This window comes from Dipodomys merriami, unplaced genomic scaffold, assembly GCF_024711535.1.
Source record: "Dipodomys merriami isolate MVZ:Mamm:240054 unplaced genomic scaffold, mDipMer1.0.p SCAF_63, whole genome shotgun sequence".
Classification (NCBI taxonomy): Eukaryota; Metazoa; Chordata; class Mammalia; order Rodentia; family Heteromyidae; genus Dipodomys; species Dipodomys merriami.
This window is the reverse complement of record NW_027206213.1, coordinates 758,033-771,597: the sequence shown is the minus strand read 5'-3', so window position 1 is coordinate 771,597 and position 13,565 is coordinate 758,033. Positions and strand designations below refer to the sequence as shown.

Sequence of the window (13,565 nt, the reverse complement as noted above, 5' to 3'; positions counted from 1 at the left end):
CTCAATCTATTAAGTACCTAGAATTACAAGTGTGCGCCACCAGCACCTAGTACTAGGCACTAGGTCAGCACCAGTAACCAGGACTGGGTCTAAAGGTACAGCTAACAGAGATGGAAAGGAAAAAAGGAAGACAGGATGTTAAGACAGAAAGTAAAGGATCAAGGAGGTAGAGAACTGGTATTCACAGCCATTTTCTGAAAACTTTTGAGAGTGTACACAGTGATTTGATTTTAGCAAAGCTCCAAACAGATGGATATAAGCCTTAGGCTGGTTACCATTGCTTACAACAGCTTGAATATCTCAGCTCTTTGAGTGCAATGCTACTGACCTTATTTCTCAGTCTATCAGCTTAAGCTCAGCCTACTAGGTTGTCACTCCCAAACATTGCTCATAGCCATAGCTAAAAGGCCTGGAAAGCTACCTTCTACTGACCAAACAGGCACAGCAATGAAGCATTTCAGAGAATTTATTACCACTGAAAAACTTAAAAGGGTTAGATGAATGCAGGCTTTCCAACCTGTGTTTCTAAAACTGGAACAAGTATCTTTATGATATCATTTCATGAGATCAAAATCACCAAGGTGACACCTATGACTATACCCTTAAGCCTTAACCCTTTTGTCTCCTTTCCTAAGTGCAATAAGTAATACAACAAAACAAAACCAAAAGCCTGGGGATGGTAGTGAAGAGCCTTGATCTTTGTTCTGGTTGATCACCTACATAGCTAAGTAGGACAGCCACAGTCTTTCTAGCTGGTTTAAAGTGACCTTCTCAGATCTATCCCCCATGATCTGCAATAATGACTTTTAATCTTTCATCAGGTAAATAAAAAGTGAGGGTAATAACTAAAGGGTTACAATAATGTGTTTGAGGAGAGAACATCATAGAATAGTACTCTGTCATGGTTATTTTTAGAATATAAGCTAAGGATAGAAACAACTTTTAGCTCCTATCCTACATGGAATTGCAGAGAAAGACCACACACATGGTAAGTAGGAAGGGCAAAAGGAGCCCTGTGAATGAGCTGACCCCACACAGTGACCCTGGATCACCAGCTGTACTGCAGACCTGTCTATGCCCTACCTGAGTCCCACTGATTTCTAAGCACGGTGCTATCTTCTTGCAGGTAGACATCATGCTCTCCCAGAAAGACCCAGCACTTTCTCTAGACAATAGGAGCATCTTAGCTCTGGCTACCAGGACTGTGGTGACTGGTCCTAGCAGTGACATGGAGATCAACATGGCCAAGGCTCGGTGATACAATGACAGAGCAGGAAAGCAGGTACATGGGGACTTTTCCCTCAGACCCTGGGAAACTAGGGTACAGCAGGCAGATGCTACTGTCACAGCATACTATTAGTAGAAATGAACAAAAAGGAAACACACAAATGAAAGCATCGAGAGTGACTGTTTGGGGGAGTAGAAAGCTTCAATCAAAACAACAGACTCCAAACAACAATCATAAGTGCTTCTCAGTGACACTTACAGTTCAGGCCTCCTCCCACAGTCATGTTCACACTATTTCCCAGGCACAGAAAGCCTCCCAAACCACCAACAGGCAAACCACAGCATGCATGACAGTGCTTCAGTATCGAAAAAAACACAACTGCAGAACCCAGAAATGTGGGCCTACACTGTGCAACTCCTCCAAAATGTGAAGAATGGAGTCTGCAGCTCTTGGCTCATGTCAGTGCCCTGACCTCTGCTTTCAGTTAAACACCTTGCCAACTGCTAAGGAAAAGGATTCTGAAGCCTTGCTGCCTTCACCCTCCACTGACTTACTCTGTAACTCCACGTAATGCACTGAGCTCTGTACCTCAGGGTTCCATCCCAAGTGGTGCTGATCAACACCTTCCAGCTATACCACTGCCACACCAAGGAGCATGGCTATTCTGTAAGAAAACACAAACCCGGTACCTATCTTTGGCAGGAAGGATATGATCATAATCTAGACTTCATTTAATCCAACAAATGTTTTTAAAAAAGTTAAAATAAGGACTTTATTTATAAGCGTAGAAATAGTGGTCCAGGGGCTGGGAAGGTGGCTCAGTGGTAGAGCACTTGCCTTGCATGCTGAGGCCCTGGATTCAATTCCTCAGCACATAAGCAAAAAGACAAAAGCTGGAAGTGACATTGTGGCTCAAGTGGTAGAGCACTAGCCTTGAGCTGAAGACCTGAGGGACAGCGCCCAGGCCCAGAGTTCAGGCCCCACGACTGGACCCTCCCCCCGCCCCCCAAAAAAAGAAATAGTGGTTCAGGCCTAGTGGTGCCTGCCTATAATCATAGTACACAGGAGGCAGAGGTATGAGGATCATAGTATGAGGCCATCTTGGGGGTGGGGTGGGTTAGAAGGACCCTATCTCAAAAACAAGCTGTGTCACCCGCAGTGTTACACACTAGTCCTAGTTAGGCAGGAAGCAGAGGTATAGGGATCATGGTGTAGGCAAAAACCATGAGACCCTGTCTTAAAAATAGCTAAAACAAAACAGGGTTAGAAGTGGTTAAAAGCACTTGCCTAGAAAACATGAGGCTGGGGGCTGGGAAGGTGGCTCAGTGGTAGAGCGTTGCCTTGCATGCATGAGGCCCTGGGTTCGATTCCTCAGCACTACATAAGCAAAAAAAAAAAAGCCGGAAGTGGCGCTGTGGCTCAAGTGATAGAGCACTAGCCTTGAACTGAAGAGCTGAGAGACAGCGCCCAGGCCCAGAGTTCAGGCCCCACAACAGGACCCTCCCTCCCCCCCAAAATAAAGAAAACATGAGGCTGAGTTCAAACCCTAGTACCACTGAAAATAAACAAAGAAGCATAAGAATACTCTAAAAGCTCTACTTTCTCCCAGATATTGGCTATGCTAGAATGTGCCTTGAGATTGACACAATACATCTACCAAAGCAGCCCCTGTTATTTCTATTTTTATAGGAAACTGAAGCTCAAAGAGGCTAAGTGGAAAAATAAGCCAAGGAACCTGGGAAATGTTGTGGGAAAAACTTGCCGCTTCAGAGGTCCTGACAGTCTCAAAGGAGCCAAAGGCAATAGGGAGAGTAAGACAGAGTCAGGAAAGTATCCTTTTGCACTTGGCATTATGGAGGAAGCTGCCTCTGCCTACCGTCATCTCTCCTAGCACTTAAAATTCTGTTGGTATCATGTGTACATTCTCTCTCTCTCTCACACACACACACACATACGCTCTCTCGCTCTCTCTCACTTACACACATTTGTATAGAATTGGAGTGAAAACATGAAATCTCACAAGATATCATGAAATATCACACTGCAGCCCATAAAATATGTACAACTAATTGCAGGTAAAAATAGGGGAGAATGGGATTACAGAGAGGTCCAGGATCACAAGGGTCATAGCCACACTTCTTCATTTCTGTGTCCTTCACAAACTCTTCTCCAAGGGAGGCAGCAGGTATAAGTCAGGTCTTTAAATACTGGTACTACTTCCTATTTAAAAATGCATATGTGGGGTTGGAGTCCTGGCTCAGCTGGTAGTGCTCTAGCCAATGAGCAAAAGCTCAAGTCCTGGTCTCAGACCAAAGAAAAAAAGAAAAAATAACATGTATTACAGTTTGGATCTGGAAAATCCCCCAAAGGTCCATGTGCTAAAGGTTTTTCAGCACTTTGGTGCTACTGGTGGGATGGGTGGAACCTTGAATAGTTTGGGCCTTTGCCGGGCGCTGGTGGCTCACGCCGTAATCCTAGCTACTCAGGAGGCTGAGATCTGAGGATCGAGGTTCAAAGCCAGCCCGGGCAGGAGAGACCGTGAGACTCCTATCTCCAATAAACCACCAGAAGACCGGAAGTGGCGCTTTAGCTCAAGTGGTAGAGCGCTGGCCTTGAGCTGAAGAGCTGAGGGACAGCGCCCAGGCCCAGAGTTCAAGCCCCACGACCGACAAAAAAAAAAAAAAAAAAGTTTGGGCCTCCTGGAAGTCTTTAAATTACCGAAGGCAAGCCCTTGAGGATTGTGGGACCTTGGTCTTTTCCTTTCTCTTCATTCTACAATCATACTTCTGCCATGATGTGCTGCCTTGCAATAGGCCCAAAAGCAACAGTGTCAATTGATTGTAGACTGAAGGCACTAAACCTGTGAGCCCAAACAAAACTTTTCTTCTTTGTAAGTTGATTATCTTGTGTACTTATTACAGTAATGAAAAGCTAACTAATGTACATGCTAATAGGATTTAACAAAAGACTTTATTTATTGTTAAAGGCTAGAAATAAAGTTTCAACCCATATTTAGAGTAGTGGCCTTTGGTTACCCTTGCCTGGTCTACAACTGGCCATGTGCCTGCCTTTACCTACCTCCTCATTTCCACATACTTTGCTGTTCCCTTCTGCAGGTAGTGCCCCCGGCTCTGCTCTCTGTCTGGAGAAACAGAATATTCTCTGCTCTCTGTTCTTCATTTTTTTTTTCCTCTGACCACACATGTACCACCAGTTCCAGTATCTGACCATATGTTATTTATCACTTTCTAAAACAGGGTTTTGTACTTCATTACTTTCTGCATCAAGTCTAAGTGAATTTGTGAGTATACCAAGAAAAACAGAACAACATGAATTCAGGCATTTGATAATTTAAACCATTTCTGGCAACTATTTAAATAACAAAACCATCGCCTGTACTCTACTTTTTTCTTTGTATTTTCTCTTCCTAAGCACAATGCAGGCTTAGAATTAGGGACCATCCCTTGTATTTCTTTCTCATCCCTGTTAAAACCTACACTCCATCCCCAAGAATGATCAGCCAAACTTATGTGGTCTGTTACCTTCAGGTCACGGTGGATAATAGGAGTTTTGCATTGATGCAAGCGGGCAACAGCTTCACAGGTATCACAGAATATTTGAAGTACTTCATTCTCTGTAAAGCCTGTTTGTAGACGCTGGTTCATCAGGTTTACAACTTGACCTCCTGAGAAGGGTATAGAGCACAGGAGAGGTTATAAACAGGCAGACCTGTACCTTAGACCAAGAGAATGAATGGCTGTCAAAGGGAGCAAAGATTAAAGTAACAGAGCAGATCACTAGCTGAGCTAGGCCTAAAACCACAGATATCTGGACACAAAGCTTGAGCTTTGCCTTTCTCCAATCCAGTGTCTCCTTTGATACATCAAGACAGTTTCTACATTTTTCAAAAGCACTGCAGATGTGAGCTGCCCTCATTATGTCTTCAAGATTAGTAACAGAACTGAGAAGATGGTCCTGTTATAGTTGTCTGATTATACTGTCCCCATTGTGCACTCAATGGGGCCATAGCCTCTAACTGCTATATCCTTGACTAAGAATGAAATAACACAATAGACCCAGCAGGCAGGAAGAAGACTATCAGCAGTACAGTCTGTACTTTAGGAAGAGCTTAGTCTCTGGTTTCATTTCTTACTGCTTAGCTGTAGAACTGCTACATCAACATTTCATCTCCAGAACCAAACGCCTGATGACCACTCTTAAAAAGTATCTAGTTCCTCCTCTTACCTGTTCTCTAAACATTGTATTGTCTCAAAAGAACTGAAGAAATAAACTGTCAAATTCAAATTTGGTAGTACCTTACAAAATCAATTTGTTAATACAAAATCTGAGATTACTGTTTAATATAATCTTTTGAGGACTTGGGTGCTGCTCAGAAGTATTGAACCTGCCTAGTATGCAGTAAGTCATGGATTTGGATGCCAGAAACACACACACACACACACACACACACACACACACACACACACACACACACACACACACACACACACACACACACACACACACACACACACACATATTTTGGGAGTAAGAAACATATAATTTACAAGAAAAAAGTAAAACTAAGGACAATTACAAAACAGTACTAAACAGAAAGGCAATAACCTAGGCTTATAGTTGGCAGCTGCTAAGACCAAAAAAAGCCAAACCACCAAACAATGGTTATAGGCAGTACAGTCAACTCTGAACACATTCATGCTACAACACAGACTTCTCAAGATAAATGTTTGAAAATTCAAGCTTTCAACAATTGAACTCCATGGCTAAGAGCAGTATCACAAGAACGCAGCCTTATTAGGAATAGAGCTCCAGGGCAAAGAGTCAAGAGTCATCTCCATTAGACAAAAAAATGTTGTTTCACATCATAACACAGATGGTAGTGTGAATGGAGAAGAGAAGACAAAAGAAAGGGAAGGAGGAGGCCATACTGCTTCTCTAGGCCATCTGTAATTAGGCCTTTATTATGTGCCTTCATTATTTGTTTTAAAGCACCATGAAGAATACATTCATTCTCATAAAGTCTCTTTTATACACACAACTAAACCTTCTGAAACCTAATAAAATGGAGTTTTGTTTTATGCATCATTTTCAATTGTTTATGTCACGTGCTCTTGCTATTACAAGAATAACTAAGAAGGCTGGGAATGTGGCTTAGTAGAGTACTTGTCTAGCATGCATGAAGCCCTGGGTTCTAGTTCTCAGTGCCACTGTAGGCATATAACAGAAAAAGCCTGAAGTGTGCTTTGAGCAAAAGAAGCTCAGGGACAGTGCTGAGGCCCTGAGTTCAAGCCCCAGGACTGGCAAAAAAAAAAAAAGAGTAACTCAGGAAACAGCAGATTCTCTCTCTCTCTCTCTTTCTCTCTTTCTCTCTCTTATCTCTTTGTCAGTTGTGGGGCTTAAACTCAGGCCTGGGTGCTGTCTTTGAGTTCTTTTTTTTTTTTTTGGGTCCAGTCGTGGGGCCTGAACTCTGGGCCTGGGCGCTGTCCCCCAGCTCTTCAGCTCAAGGCTAGCGCTCTACCACTTGAGCCACAGCACCACTTCTGGCTTTTTTCTTTTTGCTTATGTGGTGTTGAGGAATCGAACCCAGGGCCTCAGGCATGCAAGGCAGCGCTCTACCACTGAGCCACCTTCCCAGCCCACTGTCTTTGAGTTCTTTTGCTCAAGGCTAGTGGTCTACCACTTTGAGCCATAGCTCCACTTTTGGTTTTCTGGTGGTTAATTGCAGCTAACAGTCTCTTTTTGCCTGGGCTTGCTTTGAACCATGTTCCTCAGATCTTAGACTCCTGAGTAGCTATGATTACAAGCATGAGCCACCAGCACCCAGCTCTATCTCTTTTTAATTGCTTTGTTTTCCTACCTGTAAAACCAGAACAAGATATTATACTGTGCAATGCGTATTAGATAATGTGATCCCCTGCCCATGACAAAGTGCTGGAGAAAGAGTTGAAGGGTATGGTTCATATACCTACCTCTACAGAAGTCCATCAGAATGAGAACTTCCCATACATCACCGCTACTCACATTGTTGATACTAGAATCAATGTAACCCACAATGTTCTTGTGTCCTGACAGGTCCCTCTGTGAAAAAGAATTGGGAAACATGTTGTCAGTTACAGACACCCAAAAGGGACAGAATTAACCAGTCAATTCTATTAACACAAGTAATTTAAATACACATAGACAATACCAACAGTGTCAAGGGGTTAAATCTACAAAATAGTTTTCCAATGTTCTCTGATTCATGGACAAATCTCCAGCTGAGTTCCACTGTCTTACTGAATCACAGCATACCCCAGAACCTAAATTGACGTATCAAGTGCACATAGATAAAATGCCTTCTTTTTTGCTGCCTCAGTGCCCCATGCAAGCCAGAAAGCAAACATTTGCATCTGCAGAAATTCTATTGAGGAATTAAGAGAAAAGGGATGAGCTATTTCAATGTGTTAATTTTAATACCACCTCCCCACTCCCCAAACCTGATGCTTTTCCTGATTGTAGAAGAAAAAGTAAATTCAACTTGACTTTTAAGGATGTCATATTTGTTTTCACACTTTGGAAAATATATAAAAAAGAATAACTACTTTACCAAGTTTTGAGGGGCTACAATAGTATCCAGACTTCAGAATTTTGCTGAGGCATCAGTTAGAAGTACATGTAATCTCTCAGAGCTGCTCACAGAATACACTCTTCCAATCAATATTTACTGAGAACCTCTAGTTTGTCAGGGCCTCACAATCTGAGATAGTCTTTTCAATGACTCTAAAATCATATCTCTGTAATGATGATATTCAAATCCAAGGTCAATTAAGAACTAAGTTGGGAAAAGATCAAGTAAGAAAACTTGGTATTATGATTTTTATTACAAATACAGTAAGAATTTTTTAAAAATTATTTTTAGAAATTGCTTTTTGATTTAAAACCCTAACAGGGGGAATATAAAATATGTAGTTGCGTGAAAACTACCATACAAACTTGGCAGTGTGGACCGTGAGAATGATAGAAGCTACTATTACCCTCATAGGAAATTCAGTTGTTACAAGAGACATCTCTTTCAATCTGAAATTACTAGAGTAAACTCAACAGCATCAAATGAGTGCACTTGAATGCTGAGTCCTAAAGTTTAAAACTTTTGAGCCCTTTCCTATGAATGATGGGTTAAGAATGACTACTGAGTACTAAATAGAGGACCTCTTAAAACAAAGACAAAGGTAGAAAGCTAACCATGGAAGTCTCTAAAGACTTATGTAAGAATAGTTTCAGAGGTATAAGTTACACTTGTGCAAGCAACACCAATGAATATAGGTTACATTTCCATAACATCTGTACTTAAGAAAGCAGCAGCACTGAGGGAAGGAACTTTCAAGATGAAGGAAACTGAACACTGGCGAGTGTAAAAACCAGAAGAAAGCCTTAAGATACAGAAGGTAATGGAAGTTGATGGAACAGTCTTATTGGTAAAGGTAGTAATCAAGAGTATTATTAAAGGAATTGACCTCAGGATAATTATTCTCCTGACAAGAAGCAGGCAATGATGGTGAACATACTGAATTAAGGATAAAGAAAAGGGGAACTCAAGAATGGGGGGCATGGTTCAAGTGATACAGCACTAACCTATCAAGTATAAGACCCTGAGTTTAAACCTAAGCACAACAGACAGGGAAGGAGAAAAGAAAGGCGAGAGGAAGAGGGAGGTAGGAAGGATAGGGGAGTGGGAGAGGAAGAGGAGACCGGAAGAAGGACAGGAGAGGGAGAGGGGAGAGAGACAGGGACAAGGACAGGGAGATCAAGTGAGTTCAGATCCATAGCTTCACTTTTGTTAAAGAACAAGGTCTTCACTGGATGCCAGTGACTCATGCCTGTAATCCTAGCTACTCAGGAGGCTGAGATCTGAGGATCATGGTTCAAAGCCAGCCTGGGTGGGAAAGTCCATGAGACTTATCTCCAATAAATCACCAGAAAACCGAAGTGACCCTGTGGCTCAAGTGGTAGAGCGCTAGCCTTGAACTGAAGAGCAGAGGGACAGCACCCAAGCCAGAGTTCAAGCCCCATGATCGACATAAAAATAAAAAAAGAATACTGTACAGGACAACTCCTCTGTACAGTATTTTTACAATAAATAACGTATTTTTTTAAAATGTACAGGACAAGAAAGAGAAGCTTGATGAACCAGTCTTACAGCATATACTAGGGCAACAATGAGGCTGGAAAAAGTACTTAGAATTCAAGCTTTATAAACAAAATATTTCAGAGCTCAACTTCTCTATCTTCCCCCTCTGCTTTTCTATCTCTTCACCAACCATTGATAACCAGTTTCCACAAGGAAGAATGAAAAACTAACATCTCTACATTTAACTATTTTTTTTAAAGTCAGCAATATTGCTTCTGAGTTAACCCAGTCCCTCAAAGTACTCATGAAGACTCTGAAAGAAAAAACAATTCTGAAAGAGCCATGCTATGGTTTGAACATTTATATCCTCTCCAAAAATCCACATTGGAACTTACATATCCACTATTATAATAGTATTAAAAGGACGGAGCTTCAAGGAAGTGATTAAATCATGAAGGCAGAATCCTTATGACTGGGACTAGCAACTTAATACAATAATAAAAATGAGAATTGTATATAAGTAACTTATTTCTGTTTGTGTGTAAGTAACTTGCTCTTCCTTGGAATTTCAATTCAATACTTACAATTCCTGATGTCAATAGTGCTTGCACTTTCAGATAGTAAATTTCCAAAGGAGTACGTTTATCTGCTTTGATTCCCCATTCAAACACTCAGAGTTTTCTGGTTTAATGACCTGACTGTTCTGCTACTTCTAGGATGACAGTATAATTCCACAGACCCCATTAATTGAATTTTAGCTTCTTAAACTAAAGGAAGGAAAACAGTTTTAAAATCTGAAATTAGTTTCTAAAATCTGAAATTAGTTTCCTATAGGGTACCTTTGTAAAAATCTTTTACTGCTTTACTATTCCCTTCTTCCTCTCTTCACAGCCCTAAATTTCCTTTAAGAGGGATTATTCACAGGCAAACAAACACTAAGTTCAGTAAAATAAACACTGAGATCTGGGCTAGCTCTGGCGTTCTATTGGAGACCCTACTGAGCTTTTCTGATACATAAAGTCCTAAGCATTTTTCTCTTCCCTACATTAATTTATTCTCCTTTCCAAAGTCTTACTCATTAGTTAATCATGTACTTACTAAGTAGATCTCTAAGGTCATCCAGAGTATGATTTTAGAACACCTTGGTAAGATTTTAATACACATTATGAATTCTCTGGGGACCTTGAAAAAGGCAAATTCTAATCTACTAGCCCTGGGATAGAACATGAAGTTCTCAGTTTCTAACAAGTGTATACCCCTGATGCTGGCCAGTGATAGTTAAAATAGGAAAGATCTACAGCAGTGCTGCTATTCCAAGTGTGATGTGCATATCTTGCTGGTTATAAACTGTTACCCATCCGTAAGGAAATAGAAAACTTGCTTCAAGATGTAACTCAAACCACTAAGGTAATTTTTCTCTTTCTGAGTTTTTATCTATGAGGAAATAGTTCATTGATTTATATTTTGGCACAAAACCTTTAAATAGCACTTATACTTTTGACATGGGTGTCAAAAGACAACTCAATGGGCAACAAATGGTCTTTTCAAAAAGTGGTGTTGTAACAAATGGATATCCACATGTAAAACAAGGAATTTTAGTCCTTACCTTACACATGTACAAAAGTTAACTCAAAACAGATCGAAGAGACTGGGAAGGTGGCTCAATGGTAGAGTGCTTGCCTCGCATGCATGAGGCCCTGGGTTCGATTCCTCAGTACCACATCAGCAGAAAAAGCCAGAAGTGGCACTGCGGCTCAAGGGGTAGGGCGCTATTCTTGAGCTGAAGAGCTGAGGGACAGTGCCCAGGCCCAGAGTTCAGCCCCCACGACTAACCAAAAAAGAAACAAAACAAAACAAAACCAGATGAAGACTTAAATACTCCTCACAAAAATTATACAGGCTCACCCTTGTAATTCTAACTTCTCAGGAGGTTGAGATCTAGGGATCGCAGTTCAAAGCCACCCTGGGCAGGAAAGTCCATGACACTCTTATCTCCAATTAACCACCAGAACACCAGAAGTGGTGCTATGGTCAAAGTGGCAAAGCACTAGCCTTGAACAAAAAACCTCAAGGATAGAATCTATGCCCTGAGTTCAAACCTCATGACTGCAAAAAAAAAAAAAAAGTACAGATCTTTATTATCTTTGGTTACACAGTAGGTTCTTATGCATCACATCTAAATAAATTGTCCCTTTTCAGAATTGAAAATTTTTTAGGCCAGGTACTAGTGATCACTCCTGTTAACCCTTAGAAAGCTGGGCTCTTAGGACTACAGCTTGTGAAAAGTCTATTTCTTCTTGGGAAACTCTATCTCCAATTAAGCAGCAAAAACGCAGGACTAAAGGCATGATTCATGTGGTAGAGCACCAGCTATGTCCAAAAAAGCTGAATTCAAAGCCCTACTGGTGGCACCAAAACAAAACAAAATACTAGTAATGATATTTTTTTAACCTTTTATGCAATAGGAATCTTTTGCCTGCTACTGTCCTCTCTAAAGCAAAAGTAGTCTAGTATACTTTTTCACCTCCTAAACAGGTAAAACAGTATTATTAACACTGTAAGTCTCCTCATTTTTACATTAAACATTCCCACTTTTTTTTAGGTGGGGGGGAAGGGGGACTCAGTCATGGGGCCTGAACTCTGGGCCTGGGTGCTGTCCCTCAGCTCTTCCGCTCAAAGCTAGCACTCTACCACCTGAGCCACAGTGCCACTTCTGGTTTTCTGGTGGTTTACTGGAGATAAGGGTCTTATGGTAGCCGGATGCCGGTGGCTCATGCCTGTAATCCTAGCTACTCAGGAGGCTGAGATCTGAGGATCGCAGTTCAAAGCCAGCCTGGGCAGGAAAGTTCGTGAGACTCTTATTTCCAATAAACCACTAGAAAACTGGAAGTGGTGCTGTGGCTCAAGCGGTAGAGTGCTCACCTTGAGCTGAAGAGCGCAGGGACAGCGGTCAGGCCCAGACAGAGTTCAAGCCCCACTACCGACCAAAAAAAAAAAAAAAAAAAGAGTCTCATGGACTTTCCTGCCCGAGGAAATTCAAGGCCTGGGAGCTGACCCTCAGTCTTCAGCCCAAGGCCAGCGCTCTACCACTTGAGCCACAGAGCCACTTCCAGCTTTTTCTGCTTATGTGGTGCTAAGGAATCGAACTCAGGGCCTCATGCATGCAAAGCAAGCACTCTACCACTGAGCCACCTTCCTAGCCCTCCCACTTTTTTTTAACAAGACCATTTTGGCAGCTTCTGCACTTATGTGTGCTGTCTGCATTAAAAAAAAATAAGAATAGACCTGGGAAATGAGTGAAATACTTTAGGCCTAGTGTGACTCATGAATTACACCTTCTATAATTCTATTAGTGTAGCTAAAGACTACATCTTTTTCTTATTTGGCAGTCACATCACACTACACATTCATATTGAGTTAACTGATGATTTAAATATTTAAGTCATGCTTCTTTAATCTCTGCCTGCCCTGAATTATACTGATAAAGTTGATTAAAAATAAAATAACCTTGTTATTTCATATCATTAGAATCAGTCCATTGCTCCAGTCTACAAGGAACATTTTATCACTCATGGTAGCTATTGTATTTTCTTTTTTTTTTTTGGTTGGTCGTGGGGCTTGAACTCTGGGCCTGGGCGCTATCCCTCAGCTCTTCAGCTCAAGGCGAGCGCTCTACCACTTGAGCTACAGCGCCACTTCCGGTTTTCTGGTGGTTTATTGGAGATAAGAGTCTCACAGTCTTTCCTGCCCGGGCTGGCTTTGAACCGCGATCCTCAGATCTCAGCCTCCTGAGTAGCTAGGATTACAGGCGTGAGCCACCAGCGCCCGGCAGCTATTGTATTTTCTAACTTTATATTACTTACATAATTGACAAAGGTGTCTTCTATGTCTACAATTGAGTCATTCATTAAATGTACAATAACATAAAGCTAATGGTAAGCCATGGTGCCTTTTACTAAAAAAGTTTCTGCAACTCAATATCAAGTCATTGATCAAAACTCCTTATAATCTGTAATAATTATATCTAACTGTATAAATAACCAGCCTAAATTCCCCACCTTCCTTGCAGATCTCTGGTGAGTATGCTTGTCAACAATTGATCAAAATTCAGAGATTGGATTTACTGTACCCTCTGAGTTCCCTATTTCAAAACTTCGAAAACAACAACATAATGTAGGCAATAGGCCTTGTGCTTTTATTGAACCAGGT

General features: G+C 41.4%; 1 protein-coding gene across 9 annotated transcripts in view; it reads right to left on the bottom strand.

The window, feature by feature from the left end:
• Aak1 (AP2 associated kinase 1) overlaps window positions 1-13,565 on the bottom strand; it is a 186,856-nt gene that overhangs the window by 76,363 nt on the left and 96,928 nt on the right. For all 9 annotated transcript variants that reach the window (XM_070004473.1, XM_070004472.1, XM_070004475.1 and 6 more), the window contains exons 4-5: window positions 7,219-7,327; window positions 4,771-4,913 (exon numbers count right to left, since the gene is read on the bottom strand). In XM_070004473.1, the coding sequence (XP_069860574.1) occupies window positions 4,771-4,913; window positions 7,219-7,327 (252 nt within the window). The remainder of the gene's footprint in view (window positions 1-4,770; window positions 4,914-7,218; window positions 7,328-13,565) is intronic.